General features: G+C 41.9%; 1 protein-coding gene across 7 annotated transcripts in view; it reads left to right on the forward strand.

Annotated features, from left to right (window-relative positions):
- Window positions 1-6,034: 6,034 nt before the first annotated feature.
- The window catches only part of HECTD4 (HECT domain E3 ubiquitin protein ligase 4), a 154,194-nt gene continuing 135,748 nt past the window's right edge, over window positions 6,035-24,480 (forward strand). For 6 of the 7 annotated variants that reach the window (XM_070399372.1, XM_070399375.1, XM_070399374.1 and 3 more), the window contains exon 1: window positions 6,035-6,355. In XM_070399372.1, the coding sequence (XP_070255473.1) occupies window positions 6,179-6,355 (177 nt within the window). In that variant the 5' untranslated portion in view covers window positions 6,035-6,178. The remainder of the gene's footprint in view (window positions 6,356-24,480) is intronic. The other variant, XM_070399373.1, reaches the window with a different exon arrangement.

The following is a 24,480-nucleotide window of genomic DNA, read 5'->3' on the forward strand; positions in this document are numbered from 1 at the left end:
GGAAAAACTGACTAGCACTATTCTATGGATACTTGGGTTTCCATTTGCAATTATAAACAATGTAGTAAATGGCATTAAGTATGCATACAGAGAACCAAGTAAGTAGTGATTTTTTTTTTTTTTTTTTTTTTTTTGCTAAGTTGAAGGCTTTATGCATTTGAATTTCTATCAAAATGCCAAGGCTGTACCAGTTTATACTCCTGGGCAAGAATGCCTGTTGAACAGTGGGTCATCAGATGGGTTTTTGGCAATAGAGAAGTAAAAATGGCTCTGATGGGTTTTGGTTTTAAAGTTGATTTTCTTGATATACATTTACACTTGGTGAAATTCCTGATTTTTATTGTGCAGCTTTGTGACATCTATAGTTTGTAAGCACCACTACCACTAAAGATCCTGCATGCTCTTTTTTAAATAAAATTTTTCACCCACTCCTTTGATGCCATCAGCTTGTTCTCTATTGGTCCTTTCTGTTTTGGTTTGTTTTTTTATATTCCACATATGAGTGAAATCTTACAGTATTTGCATGCTCTTTTAAAGTCAGCTCCCACTATAGGTAACCAATGGTAGAATTTCTGTTTCTGAGTTTTGCCTTTTCCAGAGCTTCAGATAGTATGCTAAATCTTGGCATAACATTTTTTGTTCATGCTTCAGTAGGTCTTATTGCCAATCAGTATCCCGTTGTATCAAAGTATTACTATTCTAAATTTCACCCGTTGAAAGGCATTGGGTTTGTCTACAATTATTTGAGATTATGAATAAAACCACTAAACAATTGCATACAGGTTTTTGTGTGGACATGTTTCATTTCTCTTGGGTGATACTAAACGACAGTCACCACGCTGTACATTACTTCCCCATGTTTGTCTTTTTTATATTCTAACCATTCCAATGGTGTACAGTGATAGTCTCATGCATTTTTTTTTTAAATCCTCACCTGAGGATGTGTTGTTTTTTTAATTGATTTGAGAGGGAGAGAGAGAAACATCCATTGGTTGTCTCCTGTATATGTCTCAACAGGGATTCAAACCCACAACCTAGATATGTGCCCTGACCAGGAATTGAACCAGCGACCTCCTGGTATTTGGAATGACATTCAACCAACGGAACCACACAGACCTTAGGTAAAGTTCTAGAAGTTAAATGATGGCTCAGAAGGCATGATCCTTCTATGACCTTTGCATATGTATAGCCAAAGTGATTTACCAAAGGGGCCATGCTAATTTAAAGTGCCACCAGAACAGATGTGTTTACCCCAGAGCTTCACCATCCCTGGGTTCAGACACAAAGGAACTGAGACCCCACCCTAGGCAGTCCGTGATTCGAGCACCCTGTACATTGCATTTCATGTAAATGCTTTCCTTTGGTTTACTAAATCCCCTCTCCCACCCTCATGTTTATATAGCTAACTCACACATCAGTTACCAGCACTCAATGCGACATCCTCAGGGAACCTTCCCACTTTTCAGACCAGGTCCCTGGACTTCTCATCCCTTTCGAATCACTTGCTTCACGTGACTTCCCATCCTAAGCTTCATGAGGCAGGGAAACTAAATGTCAGACCTAACACTTAGCTTGCACAAAGCAGGCACAGTAAACGTCGACTGAATGAAAACAGTGTTCGCTTTTCCTCTGGCACAAACTACGGTCCTCTCTTTTGCCCACTCTTCTTTTGTGAGCCTTCTGCCTCTTAATCTGTTTTGCAGCGGGGAAATGTTTGCAAATTAGCAAATTCCCATCAGAAATTCTGGTGCACCAAGGCCCTTTATGCTCGCAAGGGGGTGCCAGAGCACGCATCTTTCTGAGCTCCGTGGTGCTGATTTTTCTGTAGAGCTGCTCTTTATTTTTATGGATTTCAGAGAGAAAGGGAGGAGAGAGAGATCGGCTGCCTCCTGCAGACCCCGCACTGTGGGTAGAGCCCAAAACCTGGGTATGTGCCCTGACTGGGTTTCGAACCTGGGAGCCACGCCAGCCGGCCGAGAGCTGTTCTTCAAGCTTCTTTGTCGTTAGGCTCTTCATCAATGTGGATGCTGGTCCCTTAGTTATGATAATTCAAAAAGCTCTAATGAGACATCCTCCCTCTTCATTTTCAAATATCTTTCCTCAGATTTCTTTTCCGTCGCCTCATAAACCTGCCCAAGAGCTGAAAGAATATTCCTTGAAAACAAACAAACAACAACCAAAAAGCGACCCACAGATCACTTGAAAAAAAGACTGAGTAGGTGTGTGTGTGTGTTTCCTCTTTGTGACAGTGATTAGTGAGATGGAAATAATCCATCTCCCCCACAGATTCTGTTCGTGTGTGTGTCTATTTAGCAAAGGTGTGTGTGTGTTCCTTGTGTTTTCAAAGACCTTAAAAATTAACATGGCTGCTTTGTTTAAAGCTATTTCAAGCTCTATTAGGCTTATCAAGGACTACTTATCTTTATGCCACACTCGTATTTTTTTGAGCCCGGTAAGGATTACAGACTCATTTTAGACAGTCAGCTGGTGCAGAAAAGCCAGCAGAAGGGAGAGAGAGATTGCAAAATCCCAGAGGGGCCCGGCTGGGGTAGCGAGGAGATGGTCTGAATCAACAAGCTTGCTCTCTCTTGGGGAGTTGCCTCCCAGGGGAAACTGAGTCCCAACTCCTAAGGGTTTTCTCATGCTTCCTCTTTGCTTCCAATTTAAGGTTGCCCAGCCAACACCTTCTCCTGCTCCTTTTCCCATTCCAACCCTCCCCAGCCTCCCCCCCTCCCCCCATTCTCAAATGAAAGTATGTAAAGGGCAATTCCAAAGAAAACATAAGCTTTCCTTTCTATGAATCTGTGAATAGATGTTTTCTGTGTGCACAGTGTGTGATTGTGTGTGTGTGTGTGTGTGTGTGTGTGTGTGTTTGTCTTGATTAAATTTAAATTCTTTTCCTACAAGCTCCCAGCATCCAGTTCTTTTGACCAGGGACTTTCTTTGTCCTGCTGATCTGGTGTAGAAATTCCCAGTAAATGGTCTTTTTTCCAGAGGGGGTTCTATAAATACTAACTCATCAGCAGCCTCATCATGGTACAGTGGCAGCCATGTGGCCCGATGACTAATAACTGTTGCTAAAATATTAAATAACTACTCATTATGCAATCTACAGACTTTCAGTCCTGGATATGTGCTATTTTCACTCATTGTGGTGAAAGACAATAGTTCCTGGGCACCTTGACTCCTGGTCTTGAAATCTAAACAAAAGCAGGAGAATGTTTCTCTGAACTGCACACCATGGTTATTTCGATCCCAAAACCTGAGCATTAAAAAATTGTGATGGTTGCCCTAACCGGTTTGGCTCAGTGGATAGAGTGTTGGCCTGAGGATTGAAGGGTCCCAGGTTCGATTCCAGTCAAGGGCATGAACCTTGTTTGGGGGCACATCCCCAATAGGGAGTGTGCAGGAGGCAGCTGATCAATGTTTCTCTCTCATCGATATTTCTATCTCTCTATTCCTCACCCTTCCTCTCTGTAAAAAATCAATAAAATATATTTTTAAAAAATTGTGATGGTTGCCATTTGGTCTGGAACTTGTGAGCAAAAGGAATGAAGGGGTGTCTTTACAGCCCAAATAAGGAAGCTGGGATTGTAGAATGAGAGAGACCTAGGTTCATCTCTGAGGTTGAGTGTTACTGGCTTTGAGACTTTGAACAAAGTATCTAACTGGGCCTTGGTGTCCCAGCTGAAAGTGGGGAGAATAATACTACCTTTCTCAGAGGGCTCTTACCAGGATTTGCTGAAATGGCCATTCTTTCACATATATAGAAGGCTAAGTTGACAGATCAAAACATATGCATGCGATTGGCACCAGCGAGAGCTTTATATGTATGGTGCATGTGGGAGTCAACTTAGCCTTCTATATATGTAGAATAAACTTGCCTAATTAGACCTGCTTTCTGATTTAGCTAAACTTTTTCCAGCCCAGTGAAGCACCCTAACTTCTCTTTCAGGTATTTGTCAGCAACACAGCAGTAAATATCAACACAACAGATTATTATTGTAGATCACACAGGGAGAACAAAGGGTAAAATATTTAACTGTAGCAGTGTTTGACTATATTCTGCGCAGTGAGAAAACCTGAAGTCATTTTCAAGGTCCACCATTTCTTATTTCTTTTTAGTTGGGTCATAGCTACCGGATGGTCGGATGGACACTTGTCATTTTAGCCTTTTATATATGTAGATTCTTTATTAAAAGTATTTTTTAGAGCTGTTTTAGGTTCCCATTGAGAGGAAGGTACTGATATTTCCTGGTGTACCTGCTGCCCCCACACATGCATAGTCTTCCCCATTATTAACATATGGCACCAGATGGTACATTTGTTACAATCAATTAACCTACATTGACACATCATCACCCAAAGTCCATTGTTTCCATTAGGTTTCACTCTTGCTGTTGTATATTCTATGGGTTTGGACAAATGTAAAATGACATGCCATCATGGTATCTACAGTATATTTTCACTGCCCCCAAAATCCTCTGTATCCTATTTATTTATGACTCCCTCCCCCTACCCTCTGGCAAACAGAGATCCTTTTATTGTCTCCATAGTGTCGCCTTTTCCAGAATGTCATGTAGTTGGAATCATGTGATATGTAACCTTTTCAGATGGGCTTCTTTCACTTAGTAATATGGATTTCAGGTCCCTCAGCATCTCTCAGGGCTGGATAGCCCTTTTTTTAGCACCAAGTAATATTCCAGTGTCTGGATGCACTAGAGTTTATTTATGCATTCACCTACTGAAGGACATCTTGGTTACTTCCAAGTTTTGGCAATTATGAATAAAACTGCTATAAACATCCATGTGCAGGCTTTTGGTGGACACACATTTTCAAGTCCTTTGATACAAAGGAGCGCTTTATTTTTTGCAAGCATGAAAATAATACAAAGATAACATCCTCATCTCAAAGTTCTAGACCAGTCCTACTCTGCTTGGCAACTCACATTAACAATTTGATATGTATTCTCCCATACATTTTTCTCGACACATATAGTTTTTTTTTTCATATTTGTATAAAGATTGGATGGTGTGCATATATTTAAGGTTTATATTAATCAGTGTTGAATGTTGATGAAATATAACAAATAGTTTGAACTTTCATTCAGGGAGGATTTATTATTGCCAGACAGTGGGCACCAAGCATTGTGACTGGTGTTTTATTTTCATTGAGTTTTTTTAAAATATAGTTTTATTGATTTCAGAGAGGAAGAGAGAGTTAGAAACATCAATGATGAGAGAGAATCACCCATCAGCTGCCTCCTGCACGCCCCCCACTAGGAATCGAGCCTGCAACCTGGGCATGTGCCCCTGATGGAATGGAACCCAGGACCCTTCAGTCCACAGGCCAACGCTGCATCCACTGAGCCAAACCAGCTAGGGTTTTCATTGAGTTTTGAGTGCTAGACTTTTTAGTAAATATGAAGCACCTACTGTGCGGTCCTACCCAGGGCTTATGAACATGTGTGCAGCGCCTACTCTGCGCCCTATTTTTTAAAAATTTTGTTTTATTGCTTAAAGTATTACAAAAAGTATTACATATGTCTCCTTTCCCCGCCCCCAACGCCCTATTTTTTGCATATATCACATTTAAACGTGAGAGCAGGGAGTGAACCTAAATGCTCTGTGGGGGCTCTAGCCTGAGCGAGGGGTGCACACCTGAGTTGGGAGAAGGCGGAAGCCTCTTCCCCAGGTGGACTGCAGACCCAGGGCGCCCCCAAATGGCTAGGGCAAGAAGGGGAGCGGGAGGTCAGTCTGAGAGCCAGATGGATTGAAAGGCGACGTGAAGTGCCCCGGACCCGGGCTCCCGGGGCTGCAGGGCGGTGGGCGGGGCCAGCGGTGGGCCGGGCCGTATTGTCCGCTCCGCGGGGCATGCCGGGAGCCCCGCCCCCAACATGGCGTCTCACTGACAGTTGGCTGCCGAGCGCCAGAGGCGGATCCTGCTCCTCAGGGCGGCGGCGGCGGCGGCGGCGGCGGGGCCGGGGTCTCCGGGGCCGGGGGCCGGGAGGATGGCGCCTCGGACCGCCTAGGGCGGAGCTGCACGGGCGAGGCGGCGAGCGGGGCGTTGCAGGCGGGCGCGCCTGCTGCTGCCATGGACTGGTGAGCGCGGCGACTCCTGCTCGCGTCTCCCCGGGCCGGGCGGCTGCTCCTCTCCGCCAGCACCTCAGCCGGGGCCATGGGCTCGTCGGCGGCCGCGGCAGCTGCTGCGGCGGCGGCCGCGGACTCGGCGCAGTGGCTCTCGGTGAAGGAAGAGACCATCTTTCTGCACGACGGGCTCATCCGCGTCACCGACCTGGCCGAGCTGCCCAGCGAGATCCTCGGGGCCCCGGAGGCCGCCGACACCGACTTGGAGGTGAGCGAGCGCGGCCGCCCCCCTCCTCTCCGCCGTCAGAGGAGCCCACCCGCCCCGCACCCCCGGGGTCGGCTCGCACCTCAGCCCCGAGCCCGCGGGGGCTGCCCGGGCCGGGGCGTGGGGGCGCGCGGCGGGCAGGTGGGGGCGCGCGGCCGCGGGGCTGCAGACCGCCCGCCGCCCTCCCTCGCCCTCGGGTCCCGGCCCCGCCGGGGATTGCATTTGTGTGTTCGTCTCGGCACCAGCATTTTATTAGACCGACACCCGGCGCGGCCTTCACTCCCCGGGGGAGCCACTGCCGCCTCCCCAGCCTCTCTCCCCTCCCCCACGGACCCCCGGACTCGCTGTGCGGGCACACCCAGGCTGCCTAGCTTTGGGGACATTTCCATCTTAGCGCGACGCATCACCCCTCTTTCCTTCCCCAGTTCTGTGTTGATTTTTATTTTATTTTATTGTTTTTACCCCGGTGGAGGTTAGCGGCTGCTGCCGGTCAGCCGTGGGCAATCCGGCAGCTGTGTGTCACGCCTCGGATGGACACGGGGCCTTTGTCAGGGAAGCGGGCGGTGTGGCCCGCGGGGGATGCGGTGCGGCCCTCCGAGCGCTCTCCGCCCGGGGTCACGGGCGCTTTAGGCCGCAAGGCCCTTTGAGCGCGGGGGTCGCCGCGACGCCCTCGGCGTAGGCGCCGTGGCAGGTGCAAAAGCAGGTCTCGGCCACGGGGCGCCTGCTTCGGGGGCAGAAGGAAACCACGAAGGCTCGGGTGATGGGAACTGCCATCGGCTTCCCAGAGGTGGGAAGGCGGCCGGATCGCTTCTTCGAGGCTGGCGATGCTGACGCTGCCCCCCCGCTCACTTGGTGGGATGACAGGCGGACGTGTCGGTAGCGCGGGGTGTCATGAAATTCTTACGCCAAGGGGGCTCTCTGGGGTAGGGCGCAGAGCGGAGGGCTTGCCTGCAGGCTGAACACGGAATGCGAGGAATCTTTTGTGTTTTTCGGGTTTGCATGCCCTTTGGCTTTGGGCACGAGGAACATCTATGGAAATGGATGGAGACCCATTACTGCCCCTTTCTGGAAACGGCCGTGATCGGATCGCCTTGGCTGAGACCTTCCTTTGGACGTGCCTGAGATGCGAAAACGGTCCACTGTATTTTTGAGTCTGGATTTGAGGCTGAGGCTGCAGCATTCCCATTGTGAGCTCTTAATTGATTTATTTTACAGTCTGGCCACCAAAACAGAGGAAGATACGAGTTGCTAGGGAATTCCTACCATTGAATCATAGTTTTATTGTGTCTCATTTGGGCTTGCTCTATAAAAAGTAAGGTGTGTCTGAGTGTCTTATCTGCTTGAAAACTCAGAGGTACTATGCTGTGATGGTGGGATCTTTTAATTTAATTGGCTCTGTTGTACGAGATATGGGAAGTGGATGCTCTTTGTTCCTTAGAGACAAATCTAACTTCACAGGTCCAAAAAATGTATATATGCAATTTATTTATTGTTTTAGGATTAAAAAGAGTAGTAGTTAGAAATGCTTCAATTGTTAAGTTGGTTTTCCTAAGATGTTTACTGTATAAATGTGTTGAATGAATTTGTCAGCCGTGTTTCCACAGAAGAATGATTTTAAAAAGAAAGAACATCTCTGGCCTGAGAGATTAAAGAAGAAAAAACATCTTAAAAAATTTATGGTTTGACCTCTCAGAAACCAATATGTGTAAGGGTGATAAACATTTATGACTGGCAGTTGTAAAGAACTTTTTTTATTTCTTTACACGTTATATAGGCTACATAGTATCAGGAGAAGTGGGTAGCTAAGAATGTTTTTGTAGCTAATAGGTTTGTATTTGTGTGAGTGTGTTCATATTCAATTACTTAATTATGATAATATGGATTAAGTGTATCCTTTGTGTCTGGCCTCATCTTACTAAATTCTCAAAAGGATCCTAGTAGCTACAAGTTGTTACTCATTATAACAATTGTAAATATTGCACCCATTGTACAGAAAAGGCAAGTAATATGCTGTAACTTACATGTGACTATTTTTTAAAACAAATATATTTTTACTAGAGGCCTGGTGCATGACATTTGTGTACTGGAGGGGTCCTTCAGCCCAGCCTGTGCCCTCTCACAGTCTGGGACCCCTCAGGGGACATCCTTTGAGGGGTCCTTAGCACTGCCTCAGAGGCAGGAGAGGCTCGCCAGCCGTGAGCCCAGCTTCTGGCTGAGTGGTGCTCCCCCTGTGGGAGTGCACTGACCACCAGGGGGCAGCTCCTGTGTTGAGTGTCCCCTGGTGGTCAGTGCGCATCATAGCGACTGGTCGTTCCACTGTTCGGTCGATTTGCATATTAGCCTTTTATTATATAGGAGGATTGACTTTAGAAAGGGAAGGAGAGGGAGAGAGATAGAAACATCAATGATGAGAGAGAATCATTGATCGGCTGCCTCCTGCACACCCCCTACTGGAGATTGAGCCTCAAATATGGGCATGTGCCCTGACTGGGTATCAAATCAGGACCTGGTTCATAGGTCAACCCTCAACCACTGAGCCACACAGGCCAGGCCCCATGACTATTTTGTAACTACCAGTTTGTATTTCTCAGTCTCTTCACCTTTTTCACCCAGTCCCCAAACCTCCCTTCCATCTGGCAGCCCTTAGTCTGTTCTCTGCATCTGAGTCAGTATCTATTTTGTTTTGTAGATTCCCCATATAAGTGAAATCATATGGGATTTATTTTTCTCTGTCTGATTTATTTCACTGAGCATAATACCTCTTGGTCCATCCATGCTTTTGCAAATGGTAAGATTTCATTCTTTTTTATGGTCAAGTAATAGTCCATTGTACATACAGTATGTACCTCAACTTTTTAATGCACTCCTCCATTAATGGGCTCTGATAACATTATTTTTTCACATTTGAGAAAGATTAGAGGTCCATCAACTTTTTAAAAACTAACTTTTGAAATGCTACCACCCCTATGAATTACTCTCTTTCATGCCTCTCCTTCCAGTGGACATTTGGGTGAACAATGGCCATTTTTAAAAAAAAAAAACAGCCACTTTAAAAAAATTTATTTTAGAGAGAGGGGAGGGGAGAGAGAGACAGAGAGAGAGAGAGAGAGAGAGAGAGAGAGAGATTTGTTTTTCCACTTATTGATGCATTCATTGGTTGATTCTTGTATGTGCCTTGACCGGGGAATGAACTCACAACTGATGCCCTAACCAACTGAGCTACTCAGCCAGGGGCAATGGCCAAATTTTCACCAGGGTTTTAGAGTTCTATAGAATCCTTCAGTTAACAATTTTGCATTTTGGGAGGTGAGACTCAAGTTAAGCCAACTAATTTATGGTTGTGAACCTTAATGTATAAGACTGCATTAGCAAGCATTTGTGATCTTGCTTCCCAGCAGTTGTCATCAGCCTGTCTCAAATAAATTCTTTTTTTTGTTGTTAATCCTCACCTGAGGATGTTTTTCCATTGATTTTTAGAGAGTGGAAGGGAGAGGGAGAGACACAAAGAGAGAAACATCGATGTGAGAGAGATACATTGATTGATTGCCTTCTACATGCACCCTGACTGGGGATTCAGCCTGCAACCAACATACATGCCCTTGACTGGAATCGAACCCGGGACCCTTCAGTCCACAGGCCCAATGCTCTAGCCAATGAGCCAAAGTGGTTAGGGTTCAAGTGAATTCTTAACAAAAATTTAAAAAAAGAAAAGACTGCACTAGCTGAAATACAGTTGCAGAATTTTAGAGCAAGAAGATCCTTAGCAACAATTTCATTCATTTTCTGAGATTCGGAGAGATTATGACTTGGTCCCTATAGTGTAGCTAGTTAAGGAAGAGCAAAGGATTAGACCCTTGCTTTCCTGCCTTTGAATTCCACTGTTCTTTTCACTCTGTAAGTGCTGCTCAAAGTTAAATGTCAATATGAAAAAAGAACCCATCCTGAGAAGTAGATCAGCATTAACTTAGCATTTTAATTTAAGCAAAAGATGAGCTTTTGAATTAAGACTTTTTCCCCAGTAAATTATAAAGGAAGGTGTTTTGTTTTATATATATATCAAACACTGTAAGATTTCATGTATATGGAAATTATATGAAATGAAAACTATTTATATATATAAATAAAACAAAACACCTTCCTTTATAATATATATATTATAAATATATATATATTTATTGATTTCAGAGAAAGGGAGAGGGAGAGAGAGAGACAGAAGCATCAATGATGAGAGAGAATCACTGATCGGCTGTGGGGATCGAGCCTGCAACCCAGGCATGTGCCCCTGACCTGAATCAAACCACAGGCTCACACTCTATCCACTGAGCCAAACCGGCCAGAGCTAAAGGAAGGTGTTTTGTCTTTGTTTTTTAAATCAAATAGTGTTTAATCAACAAATTTACTTAATGAGTATTTGTGGAATTCAGGAATGGGATGAGCCCTCTCTCCGCAGTGTTGGGGGCATAGCAGGGGGTAAAAAAAATTCTTTTTTTTTTTTTTTTTTAAATTCTTAGTCCTAGCTGGTTTGGCTCAGTGGATAGAGTATTGGCCTGCGGACCAAAGGGTCCTGGGTTCAAGTCCAGTCAAGGGCATGTATCTAGGTTGCAGGCTCCTTCCCTGCCCTGGTTGGGGCGTGTGCAGGAGGCAGCCAATCGGTGTGTTTCTCTGATATCGATATTTCTCTCTGTCTTTCCCTCTCTTGTCCTCTCCTAAAAATCAATGGAAAAATATCCTTGGGTGAGGATTAACAAAAACAGACATATACACACTAATGCTTTTATTTTAGTGGGAGGATATAGACAATAACAAGTAATCAAATATACAGTATACATATACTCTACATAAATGTCAAATGATAAGTGTGGTGGAGAAAAGTATAGCTGTTTTACAGTGAGTGTGGGTAGGAAAGGAAAGCCCAGGATGGCATTTGAGCAGGGACCTGAGGGAAGTGAGAGAGTGCCATATGGCTCCTGGGGAAAGCTCATTCCAGACAGGACAGCAAGCCAAGTCCCTGAGAGGGAAGCATCCTTAGCACCCTTAGCTTGGAGCTCCGAGCCCAGTAAGCAGAGGGAAGAGGATAGTGATAGGAGATGGGGTATCGGTGATGCAGGTCAGGTAGGGCCTGGTAGATAAGGACTTGGGCTTACTTGGTGTGAATTAAGAGTGAGGTTTTTTTCTTGGCCTTAAAAATAGTTACCTGTATTTAATTTTACATTGCTGGCAAAAGCAAAAAGCATGTAGGAAATTATTTTTAAGTGTTGAAATAAATATAAATTTAAAAGAAATAAAATAACTAGCTCAAAAATGCCCACTCAAATATTGAATTTTGCATTATATTTTATAGAACATTAGTCTTTTTTAAAATGAAGACTTTATAAGGGAAAAGCAACACAATAGCTCATTTGTGAAAGTTTCTGCTTTCTATCACATTTTTCTTTACAAATTCCAGGTGGGGACAGGCATCATACATATGGATCTTGACAGATATACTAATTGACTTGCTCAGTGTGACCAAGATATTCTTTACCTCATAGTAAAAATTAGATTAATTTTGAACCCAGGCATTTTGGTTAGTGTTTCTCATTTTTCATCGTGTGTGTTTATAAGCACACCTTCCCCTGCCTTCGCCACACACACTGTTAAAGGACTTGAACATGAATGTTTATGGCAGCTTTATTTCTGCTTTCCCAAAACTGTTCACCAAAAGGTGAGTGGATAAACAAGTGTGGTATATCCATATGGTACCACTCAGCAATAAAAAGAAACGAACTGTTGATATTCACAACATAGATTTATGGTGAGTGCAAGACCCAGTCAAACTCTGTAAGATTTCATGTATATGGAAATAATAGGAAATGAAAACTAATCTATAGTGACAGAAAGCTGATCAGTGTTTACCGAAGATGGAAGCAGGTAGGAAGGGATCTTTGAAGGGATTGCAAAGGAGCATGAGGAGACTTTCAGGGTGATGGGTAGGTTCCCTATTTTGATTGTGGTGATGGTTTCATGGTTCATGATGTATGTTTCATGTGTCAAAATTTATCAAATTGTACACTTGATATGTGTACGATTTATTTTATGCCAGTTATACCTCAATAAAACAAACAAAACCCACACAGGCCCAGAATGCTTTACTGATATTTAGGAAAGGAAAAAAGGCTCAGCAGGGCTTTCTGTTTTTTTCTTGTTTGTTTGTTTGCTTGTTTTTTGTTGTTGTTTTTTGCCATGTAAAGAAAGAAGATTTGGTGCCCTAACTGGTTTGGCTCAGTGGATAGAGCGTCAGTCTGCGGACTCAAGGGTCCCAGGTTCCAGTCCGGTCAAGGGCATGTACCTTGGTTGCGGGCACATCCCCAGTAGAGGGTGTGCAGGAGGCAGCTGACCGATGTTTCTCTCTCATCGATGTTTCTAACTCTCTATCCCTCTCCCTTCCTCTCTGTAAAAAAAATCAACAAAATATATTTTAAAAAATAAAAATCATCATTCTCCCCTTAAAAAAAAAGAAAAAAAAGAAAAAAAAGAAAGGAGATTTGGTTTTGGACCTGATCAACTGAAATAGTCAAGGCTTTGAATACTTAGATATACTTAACTGAAATGTTTGAGACAGTATGTAGATCTATAAATGTTGATCTGTTCTCTAGGAGGATACTGCTAGCCTGTTTATCTTTGGTCAAAATTCTTTGGAAAGTGTTTATGTACTTTTATTGAATTCTAAATTCTAGATTTAGAAGTGTTAGTGAATAAATGAATAAACTACCTTTGTTCACCAGTAAATTGACTACCATGTAATTAATGAGCACTGGAATAAGAGTCACTGAATCTTGGTGCAGTGTTCTGTGAGCTTGGGCAAATGGTTTGAAAGCTCTGAGGCTTGCCCTAACCGGTTTGGCTCAGTGGATAGGGCATCAGCCTGCGGACTCAAGGCTCCCAGGTTCGATTCCTGTCAAGGGCATGTACCTTGGTTGCGGGCACATCCCCAGTAGGGAGTGTGCAGGAGGCAGCTGATCGATGTTTCTCTCTCATCGATGTTTCTAACTCTCTATCCCTCTCCCTTCCTCTCTGTAAAAAAATCAATAAAATATATTTTAAAAAATGAAAGCTCTGAGGCTTGGCTGGCCAGCTGTCAAGTTAGAATGAAGTATCTGAGGACTGTGGGAGGCAGTATTGTCAGGAGGTCAAAGTCAGGTTTAAAGAGCCAGATTGGGGTTGAAATTGTAGCTCTGCCCCTCACTAGCTGTGTAACTTCGGGCAAATTCTATACCTTTAGTAATCCTTGGTTTCCTCTTCCACTGCAGCTTCTTTGTCATTATTGTCACCGTCTCTACCATGACCATGACAACAGTGTCAGCACATTGTGTGCCAGACTCAGTGCTAAGCACTTCCTGTGCATTAACTCATTCGGTCCTCACAAAAACTTTGTGAGTATGAGGATGGTACTATTATCCTTATTTTACAAATGAGGAAACTGTGGCACAGAAGTGGAGTCATACTCTTAGCAAAAAAAAAATTGAAAGAGATCTGAGTCCGGTCCAGGCTGCAGGCTCTATCTAAAACCATTTGCTAGGCTGCCTCTTCATCTCTAAGAGGTGGATAGTAATAGGGTTAATGTCAGGATTAGCTGTGGAGGAATGTGATTGTGTATGCTCAGTGTGTGGACTCTCTATATGGTGCTCTGTTGCTGAAAGTTAGTTTATGCTCTTTCAGTCAGTGCTTATTGTATATGAAAGCAAACGATCCCATCAACAGCTTTTTTTTTTCTCTAGTAGTGGGTGATGGAGGTAGTGGTGTGTGTGTGTGTGTGTGTGTGTGTGTGAAAGAGAGAGAACGAGAGAGAGATCCTTCTGGGATTTTCTTCCTCCTCAATTTATTTGCAATATGGCTAGATAGATAATAGATAGTTTTCACTTCACTTTTCCTCCAATTGTATGTCTAAGGTCTTGCTAAATAAATCAGTTTTGATTATTATCTGTCTTCTTGGCTTCCATATTGACTGTCACAAAATACTACCTGTTGGCCAGGACTACTGGGTAGATTGTCATCCACCTGTTCTTTCCCAAGTCATAAGGTATTTGTGGTGATAATTATGGAAGAACTGTCAATTCTTGAAAACGCCCTATGCTTTCTCCTCCCCGCTCCTCCCTCTTCCCATCTTGTTTTACAATGGCGGTTGTTGGGTGAAAGCAAGGAGTGTGATCTGCTTTGCAAGCTGTTTAGTTAATAGTTATAGACATGTAAATAACAGCAGGTGATCAACTATGGGACAAATGCATAGTTATTTTAGAAGGAGGGAAGACAGAAGAAATTGTAAAAATTTTACTTTGATCATACATTTTAAACATACCTTATGTATCTATTACATTTTTAGAAACTAGTACAGGAATACATTCTTAAAAAATGGAAGTAACACCCCTGGCCGGCTTGGCTCAGTGGATAGAGCGTCGGTCTGTGGACTGAAGGGCCCTGGGTTCGATTCCGGCAAAGGGTGCATGCCTGTGTTGCGGGCTCGATCCCCAGTAGGGGACGTGCAGGAGGCAGCCTATCAATGATTCTCTCTTATCACTCATGTTTCTATCTCTCTCTCCTTCCCCCTTCCTCTCTGAAATAAATAAAGAAATACATTAAAAAAAATGGAAGTAACAGATGAAACTGAAGTTCCCTTTTGACTAACATCTCAACTCCTGGTCTCCAGTTAAATCGGGGAGAAAATTATTTGTATATTCTTCAAGACTATTTTTGAATATGTATGTTTATGTGTGTGTATATACATAACACTTTGAGATGCTAGACCTGTCTTTCTGTAACTTGCTTCTTTAAAAAACTCAATGCTCTGTTTTGCTTTTTCTATCTCTTTATGTATAAATCTACCACATTTTTTTTAAATGTATATTTTATTGATTTTTTTTACAGAGAGGAAGGGAGAAGGATAGAGAGTTAGAAACATCGATGAGAGAGAAACATCGATCAGTTGCCACCTGCACACCCCCTACTGGGGATGTGCCCACAACCAAGGTACATGCCCTTGACCGGAATCGAACCTGGAACCCTTCAGTCCGCAGGCCGATGCTCTATCCACTGAGCCAAACCTGTTAGGGCAATCTACCACATTTTTTAAGTGTTGCACAAGACTCCAGAAATACCATAGTTTATTTAGCCATTGTCCTATTGATGGGCCTCTTGGTTTCCTGTTGCTGTGCTGGCAAATTATCAACAACTTAATGACTTAAAATAACACCAACTTATTCTTCTACATTTTTGGAGATCAGAAGTCAGCAATGATTCACATTACGTTCCTGTGAGGTGTTGGCAGATCTGGTTCCTCCTGGCGACGCTAGGAGAGAACTGCTCCCTTGCCTCTTCACAGCTCTTGTGCCCTCCTGAATTCCTTGGCTTGTGGCTCTTTCCTTCATCTTCAAAATCCATCACCCTATTTTATGATCTGTCCTCATTCCTTCTCTCACTGACTCCTCCCACATCCTTTTCCCAAGGACCCTCGTGATTATATTTAGAGCCCAATAATCCAGGCTTTCTCCATCTCGAGATCTTTAATTTAATCACATCTGCAAAGTCTCCTTTGCCATCTACAGTCACATCCATGAGCTCCAGGGATTAGAACATCTTTCAGGGATTCTTCAGACTACCATAGCAAGTATTTTGGTTGGTTTCAGTTTTTCACTATTAAAAATGGTCCTTTAGTGCATATTCTTGAATGCTTGTTTGTGCACACATGGGAGTATTTCTCTAGAGTAGTTCCTGAGAAGTAGAAGTATTGGGTCATGGTTGACCATTTTAAATTTTAATAGATACTGCCGAATTGCTCTCCAAATGACCATACCAGTTCAGACTCCCAAGTAACATTGCTTGATAGAACTTCTTTTCCTCAAAATCCCCATAGAGATAACTTTAGAATTCATGGATTTGCTTAAATTTCTCATTTGTTTAAGCCAGTAGCTTGCAATCCAAAAATGAGTCCAATGGGTGTAATTGGGCACATGGAAATGCAGGCTGAACCATGGTCAGCCGAAAGGAGCCAGAGTTTTCTGTTCCTGCTGCCTAGCTGTTATCACATCCCTGCAGAGCACTTCTCTTGTGGTGTGATCTCCTTGGACTCCTGGGATATACTCATTTTGGTCAGTAATCCAGTTAATACAGACCATGTCCATATATAGACAGGAGGGAGCAACAGCTTCTTATTCTGATGGTCTGGGGATGCTGCCAGAGGCCCGCAGAGCGAGGGAGCTGCCCACTCTGGGAAGAGATGCACTGGCCCCTAGAGTGTGTTCAGAGTGTACTAGTACAGCAGTTGTTACACAGACTATTTCAACTCAGATCCTCTTAAATCTTCTCTTTTACATGCCAATATAAGGAGTAATTTTGTGTTTTTGACCTATATGGAAAATAATTGATATTAAATTGATTGTATTTTAATGCTATGCAAAACTTAAAAAAAATAATAATTTAGCCCAGCCGGTGTTGCTCAGTGGTTGAGCGTCAACCTGTGAATTAGGAGGTCACAGTTGATTCCCGGTTGGGGCACATGACCAAGTTGTGGGCTCAATCTCCAATATTAGCATGTAGGAGGCAGCCAATCAATGATTCTTTCTCATTATTATTTTAAAAAAAATACATTTTATTGACTTTTTACAGAGAGGAAGGGAGAGGGATAGAGAGTTAGAAACATCAATGAGAGAGAAACATTGATCAGCTGCCACCTGCACAGTCCCTACTGGGGATATGCCTGCAACCAAGGTACATGCCCTTGACCGGAATCGAACCTGGGACCCTTCAGTCCGCAGGTCGACGCTCTATCCACTGAGCCAAACCTGTTAGGGCTCTTTCTCATTATTGATGTTTCTCTTCCTCTCTGAAATAAAAAAATATATATTTAGAAAAAAAGGACATTTTAAAAATAAAATATTTTTTATTGATTTTTAGTGAGAGAGGAAGGGAAGAGAGAGAGAAAAACATCGATGTGTGAGCACAACATTGATTCAGTCAGCTGCCTTCTGCACACCCCTGACCTGGGATCGAGCCTGGAACCTGGGCATCGACCCTGAATCCTGGGCATGTGCCCCCACTGGGAATCGAACCAGCAACCCTTCAGTACATAGGATGATGCCCAATCAACTGAGCCACACTGGCCAGGGCTATGCAAAACTTTTTTGATTTTAAAGAAGTAATGTATAAATGTTGCAGAAAATAGAGAAAATACCTAAAAGTGTAAGAGGGAAAAGAAGTATTCTTTGATTGCACTGTAGTCACATCCATAGGTTCTAGGGATTAGGACATCTTGGTTGGTTTCAGTTTTTCACTGTTAGAAATGGTTCTTTAGTGCATATCCTTGCATGCCTATTTGTGCATTCACGGGAGTGGTTCTCTAGAGTAGCAGTTGCCAACTGGTGGTTCGTGGACCACTGGTGGTCCGTGAGGTCCGAAAGGTTGGTGACTGCTGCTCTAGAGTAGTTCTTGAGAAGAATTGTTGGGTCATGGGTAACCATTTAAAATTTTTACTATGCAAAACTTAATTATTTTTTTTACTATATTAATTAGTTTTTACTATTTTTTCTCTTTAAATTAAAAAATGTTTTTATTGTGACAGTTGACATTCACTATCTATATATATAAAAGGTTAAGTGACCAACCCAACCAACCGGCCGGTACATATGATGCACACTAGCAATTTAGTCCTTCGGGAATGCTGTGTCATAAATCAAAATTGAAAGTAGGTGCAATCATCATGCTACTGAGAAATTTTAATAATAAAAAGTGGGGTCTTTGTAATGGTACTAGATTTATTATCAAAAGATTACGACCTAACATAATCAAAGCCGAAGTATTAACAGGATCTGCAGAAGGAGAGGTTGTTCTGATTCCAAGAATTGATTTGTCCCCGTCTGACACTGGCCTCCCATTTAAATTAATTCAAAGATAGTTTCCCATGATGCCAGCATTTGGAATGACTATTAAAAAATCACAAGGACAAACTCTAGACAGAGTAGGAATATTCCTACCTGAACCCGTTTCGGACATGGACATGTTGCTTTCTCTCGAGTTTGAAGAGTGTGTGGCATTAAAGTTAAAGTTGTCAATACTTCATTACAAGGGAAATTAGTCAAGCACTGTGAAAGTGTTTTTACTCTTAATGTGGTATACAGGGAGATATTAGAATAAGTTTAAACATTTATCATGAACTCCCAGTCAAGGGGACAATTTGCATATTAGGCTTTTATTATATAGGATTTCTTCTAATTAATTTCCTTTCAATGTGCATGAATCCATGCACCAGGCCACTAGTCCTATATAATAAAAGGCTAATATGCAAATAGTCCACTTGACCAAGAGTTCAACTGGGAGTTTGACCAGGGGGCAGAGCCAGCCTGCGGCCCCTCCCCCTCTGCCCCGGCCCTATTTGCTCCCATTGGGGTGGTCGGACCCCACCCGTGCACAGATTCGTGCACTGGGCCTCTAGTTATTTTATATTAGTTTCAGGTTCTATTTTCTTCATATATAATTGGGATTATATGCTCTATGCAGTTTTGTATTCTTTAATCACTTATTGGAACCATTTTGTCAAATAACTTAAAAACAATTTTTAATGGTTGTATAGTAATTTATGGATATAATATAGTTGTTTTGCTGCACATTACTGCTTTTTTAAACATCTGTTTTAAAGATAATTTAAGCTTATAGGAGGCTAAAAGATTTTTTAGCATTTAGAGGGTTATTTGTTTGATGAAATTTGATAAATTTAAATTTGTAGTAATTATTAAAGTGTGTTTCTGCAACCCAGTACTATTGACAGTTTATAATTTAAAGGGATGTTTATAGTGCTAAATGATTCCTCTCCAGATGATGTAGAATATTTGTGTGGAGCTTTGAGTTTCTAAAGTGCTATTAAGCACAATTGTGGAATAATTAATGTTCCACAATGGGATACCTGGAGTACACACTTGAATCCCTAGTGTTTTTGCTGAAACCTGCAGTTGACTGAATTACTAGGTCATAGCACAGTGTATAGCAATGTTAGATTAATAGTAAGGAGATTCGTCATTTGCAAATTGTTTTGTGCAAATTATAGGTTTAGTAATGCTAATAACTACAGATGTAGCATTCAAATAGTGGTTTTACACCAACAAAATATTAACGTTTAGCTTGTACTAGTATTTGTAACACATCTGATCCTGTTTGCTTTGTGCTCTGTAGCAAACCTGGACCTCCTATCTCTATTGATATGTTTGCTTTCCTTTACTGTTGAAATAAAATAATTAAGAATGTTAAAGGATACTTTGTGTCAATGCATTTTCATCAAAACAGTGGTACATAATAGAATTACCTTCTTTATTTCATGATACTGATTCCTTCCTGATCATCTAGGTGTGGTGTAGTTGAAAGACATCAACTGGTTTATTTAATTTAGAAAGGAGCAAAATGGCCTTGCCTAGTGTGGCTCGGTTTTTTGAGCATCATCCCATGCACCAAAAGGTCGACGGTTCGATTCCCAGTCAGGGCACATGCCCAGGTTGTGGGTTCAATCCCCAGGTCAAGAGGCAACTCATTGATGTTTCTCTCACATCGATGTTTCTCTGTTTCTCTCGCTCTCCCTTTCTGTTGCTTTCTCTCTCTAAAATAAATAAAAACATTTTAAAAATGTATCTTTTATTGTTGATAGTACTATAGATATCTCCTCCTATTTTCACCCTTTACCTCTCTCCTCCCAGCCCCTAGCTGTCCATCCAGGTCTTCACTGCCCTATTGCCCATGTCCATGATAAAAACATTAAAGAAAATGGGTAGAGAGGTAAAAATACATTTGGGGAACTTTGAAGAAAGCACTTTTTGGATGAGCTTAAAGCAGCATTTCCTTTCCCTCAGAGGTTCTGAATCGGACTAAGGATCCATAGGCTCCCTGGATAGAATTCAGAGGGTGTGTGAACTTGGATGGGAAAAGTTAAATCTGTAATTCAGCTTTTTTTTCAAAAAGCACTGAGTTCCACCCAACTTGTGTGGCTCAGTGGTTGAGCTTCGACCTATGAACCAGGAAGTCACAGTTCGATTCCTGGTCAGGGCACTTGCCCAGGTTGTGGGCTTGGTCCCCAGTAGTGGGTGAGCAGGAGGCAGCCCATCAGTGATTCTCTCTCATCATTGATGTTTCTCTCTTTCTCCCTCCCCCTTCCTCTCTGAATTCAATAAAAATATATATTTTTAAAAAGACATTGAGTTCCTTTCCAGTGGTTGGCAAACTCATGAGTCAACAGAGCCAAATATCAACAGTACAACGATTGAAATTTCTTTTGAGAGCCAAATTTTTTAAACTTAAACTATATGGTAGGTACATTGTTATTAACTTAATTAGGGTACTCCTAAGGCTTAGGAAGAGCCACACTCAAGGGGCCAAAGAGTCACATGTGGCTTGCGAGCCGCAGTTTGCCGACCACGGCTTAGCCTGTTGTCACTACTAAGAATTTGGAGACTTTTAAAATTACTTTGGTAAACTAAATAGAGCATGGCTCCATATACCATGAACTGTCTGTTGCCTGTAATGACAAGATAAGCACAGAAATGGAGAGTAGTAAGCATTTAGAAATTTCATCACAGTTGCTAGACTAATTTTATACCTGCTGAACTTAATTATAAAACTTTGGACTTATAGTTTGTATCCTTTTTTCACTTTATTTTTTTAAATGTATTTTTATTGCTATCAGAGAGGAAGGGAGAGGGAGAGAGAGATAGAAACATCAATGATGAGAGAGAATCATTGATTGGCTGCCTCCTGCACACCCCCTACTGGGAATCGAGCCCGCAACCTTGGCATGTGCCCTTGTCCGGAATCGAACCCAGGACCCTTGAGTCCACAGGCCGACGCTCTATCCACCGAGCCAAACCAGCTAGCCCTTCACTTTATTTTTGTAATAATTGATTTCATTCTATTTTACAAAAGTTTTGTTCTGCAGTGGATCAGAAAGAAACTCAACTGGTTCTTCACCATAGATAATTTGAGAAGCACGGATGCAAAATATCTAATACAGTGTTTGGCACATAGTAGGCTCTCAAAAACCAATAGCTCCTGTGTCTTAAAGTCTACATTTATTTTGGGTGGAGTAGCAGATGTATTAAACATCCTTTTCTAGAAATAACATGATTAAAATTGGCATGCTGGTTTTTAAACACAAGTAGCTCAGTTTTTTCCTAGCCTGTGATTTAGACATAGGATGCACATTTGTACTGATTTATGTAGATACTTTATACCATTTAACACACTGCTAGACCCTCAGTTCAGCAAAGCTGAAGGAACTTAAAACTTCTTGGTAGTTAGCCATATGCATAAATATTTGAATATATCATGGCAATATTTATATATTATTTTATTGGCTAAGAGAAGGAAAAGATCTAGTGAGAAGCAGTGGGGCTTTTGTCAGTTTTATCATGACATTCAGCTTTTGAAAAGTATAGGAATGATATTACTTATCCTTCCCATTTTGATGCAATTTAGTGCACATGCAGTGACCCTTATAATTTTAGTGATCTTGGGCTAATTTTTGGAATTAGAGTCATCTTGTCCTGATTTTTTATTTTATTTATTTATTTTTAAAAAAATATATTTTATTGATTTTTTACAGAGAGGAAGGGAGAGGGATAGAGAGTTAGAAACATCGATGAGAGAGAAACATCGATCAGCTGCCTCCTGCACATCTCCTACTGGGGATGTGCCCGAAACCAAGGTACATGCCCTTGACTGGAATCAAACCTGGGACCTTTCAGTCCGCAGGCCGATGCTCTATCCACTGAGCCAAACCGGTCAGGGTTTGTCCTGATTTTTTAAATTGAATCAAAATGTAGTTGAGTTTATGTATGATATAATACATATAGACGACCAAAAGCTGTTAGTTTACCGTGGTGTTTACAGGTTTGAGGGACATATTTTGCATACTAGTCAGGATCATGAAATGTCCACTCCCTATTTAAAGATAAAGAAATGTCAGTGACTGAGCCAAGTGACACAAATGTCACACCTTTCAACATTCTGTTTATAATCCAAGAATCTTTAGAAATGAGATCTCTTGGACTTATTAGGTCTCATTTTGGCACATTTAAAAAATTATTTGAATGTTGAGAAATCTGACTGCATAGCTTTTTGTTGGCGATACCATCCATCTCTGTGATAACCATACACATAATGTAAGAGGAGAAATCTTTACCCATGTGATGAAATGGAGTGACACATTATATATTTTTTAAAATTCCATTTGGAACATCCTTAATCTTATGCTTACTTAAATATAGAATAAATATTTGTTCTGTAGGGCAGCGTTTCTCTTTGTTTGGAACCTCATTTTTATTTGTATAGGCTCAAATTCTTAATATCTGCAGTGTTTGAAACTGAGATAGGACTTGAAATAACCAGCAAATACTATGGTGGAGAGTAGTTTTGTAGTGATGACTCAAAATAATTTGAGATTCAGGTGTTGTTCCCTGGTTTTAATAGGAGCATTTGAGTAACACTCTGGTCCCCCCCCCACCCCCACCCCCCGGTCTCTTTTAGGAGCCAGGCTAAAGAACAGAAAAAAGAACAACCATTATTTTTTTAAAAAAATATATTTTATTGATATTTTACAGAGAGGAAGGGAGAGGGATAGAGAGTTAGAAACATCGATGAGAGAGAAACATCGATCAGCTGCCTCCTGCACACTCCCTACTGGGGATGTGCCTGCAACCATGGTACATACCCTCGACTGGAATCGAACCTGGGACCTTTCAGTCCGCAGGCCGATGCTCTATCCACTGAGCCAAACCAGCCAGGGCAAGAACAACCATTATTAATTCTGTCTTGCACATATTGCATTTTGGCAAATGTTGGCTGATGGGATTAAAATTACCCTTCACATTTAAAAAGTTATATTTCTGTAATATTATTAGCAAGCAGGTGGATCCGAGGGGGGGCAGGACATGGAGATATAGTCTAAAGTTTAGAATTTATATTGGGATTTTGCTTTGACACATGAAAGGATCTAGTTGTAGTTTCTTAAAATAATACAGTTTATCTCTGTTCAGCAGTCGTTGTTGAACCTCAAGGAAAAGCCACCTTTGGGGAAATATGAAAGACAAGAAACTGGCACTTTTTTAATGGTATAATAATGTTTTTCTATGAAAGAGATGATAAAAACAGTCTGTAGGCGGGTTAATTTCAGAGCCTTTTCTCTCAAGTAGCATGGTTAGAGTTTAGGGAAATAGTACAAGTTTGACAAAATATCCATTTGCCTACAAAGGTACCGGGTAAGAATTCCTCACCTGTTCTTAAATTGCCCCTTGACTGTCCTGAAGCTGTGTGCTCATGCTTGGAACTTTAGAGCTGTCGAAATAACTTTGGTAGAGAGATCAGCATAGTTTTAACCTGGGATTGGTGGATACTGGTCTGGGGCTATCTAGTCAGGTTCTTAGCTCTTATGAAATCCTCCTGTTTGTTTCCATGGAGTTGTCATTCTGTTTTGGTCCGGGCTAACACAAAGACTTCATCCTTGTCACGGATGTTTGCTAAAGGAAAACCATGATGCTTCCAGCCTTTTAACAACTGACTGTTTTGTAGAAATTCTGAGGTTTCCTTCATTGCAGACAAGGTCTCGCTCATCGAGCAACACACCAGTTTCTGCTGTTGGGTTTTTGAGGATCAATTAAAGTTATGCTCTGTGTGTTTAAAACTCGGGTTGATAGTTGAAATCTTTTCCCTTTGCTTCTTGTATTTTCAAGTGCCTAAATAGAACCGAGACATTTTTTGTTACATGGCTATGCCATTTCCTGCCCAGCTCTGAGGCCTCTGGTCTTCCATTTGCTTCAGACAATCTTTTTCTATATGTTTGTTTCTTCATGAAATGAGTTTTCTTTATATAAGAGCTTTGCTTTTCCTTATTATGGTCTAAAAGCTTTTTTTCAATGTTTTAGAGAATCCTTCAAAAGCAGAGTGTTTTTTTTTTAAATGAAAAAAAGCTGTATTTCTCTTCTTTATGATAGCGTACTGATGTGGTTCTAGTCAGAAGGTGCTTCATGTGCTTTTTCATATTCTAGCCAACTTTCTTTTCCTCCAAAAGACAAACGAAGTTTCAGTCTCTGAGAAGGAAAAATCCAGTCGTGGCTCCTGGTTCATAG

This window comes from Myotis yumanensis, unplaced genomic scaffold (genome assembly GCF_028538775.1).
Source record: "Myotis yumanensis isolate MYYU_CA2020_CCGP unplaced genomic scaffold, mMyoYum1.0.hap1 SCAF_19, whole genome shotgun sequence".
In the NCBI taxonomy this organism is placed as follows: Eukaryota; Metazoa; Chordata; class Mammalia; order Chiroptera; family Vespertilionidae; genus Myotis; species Myotis yumanensis.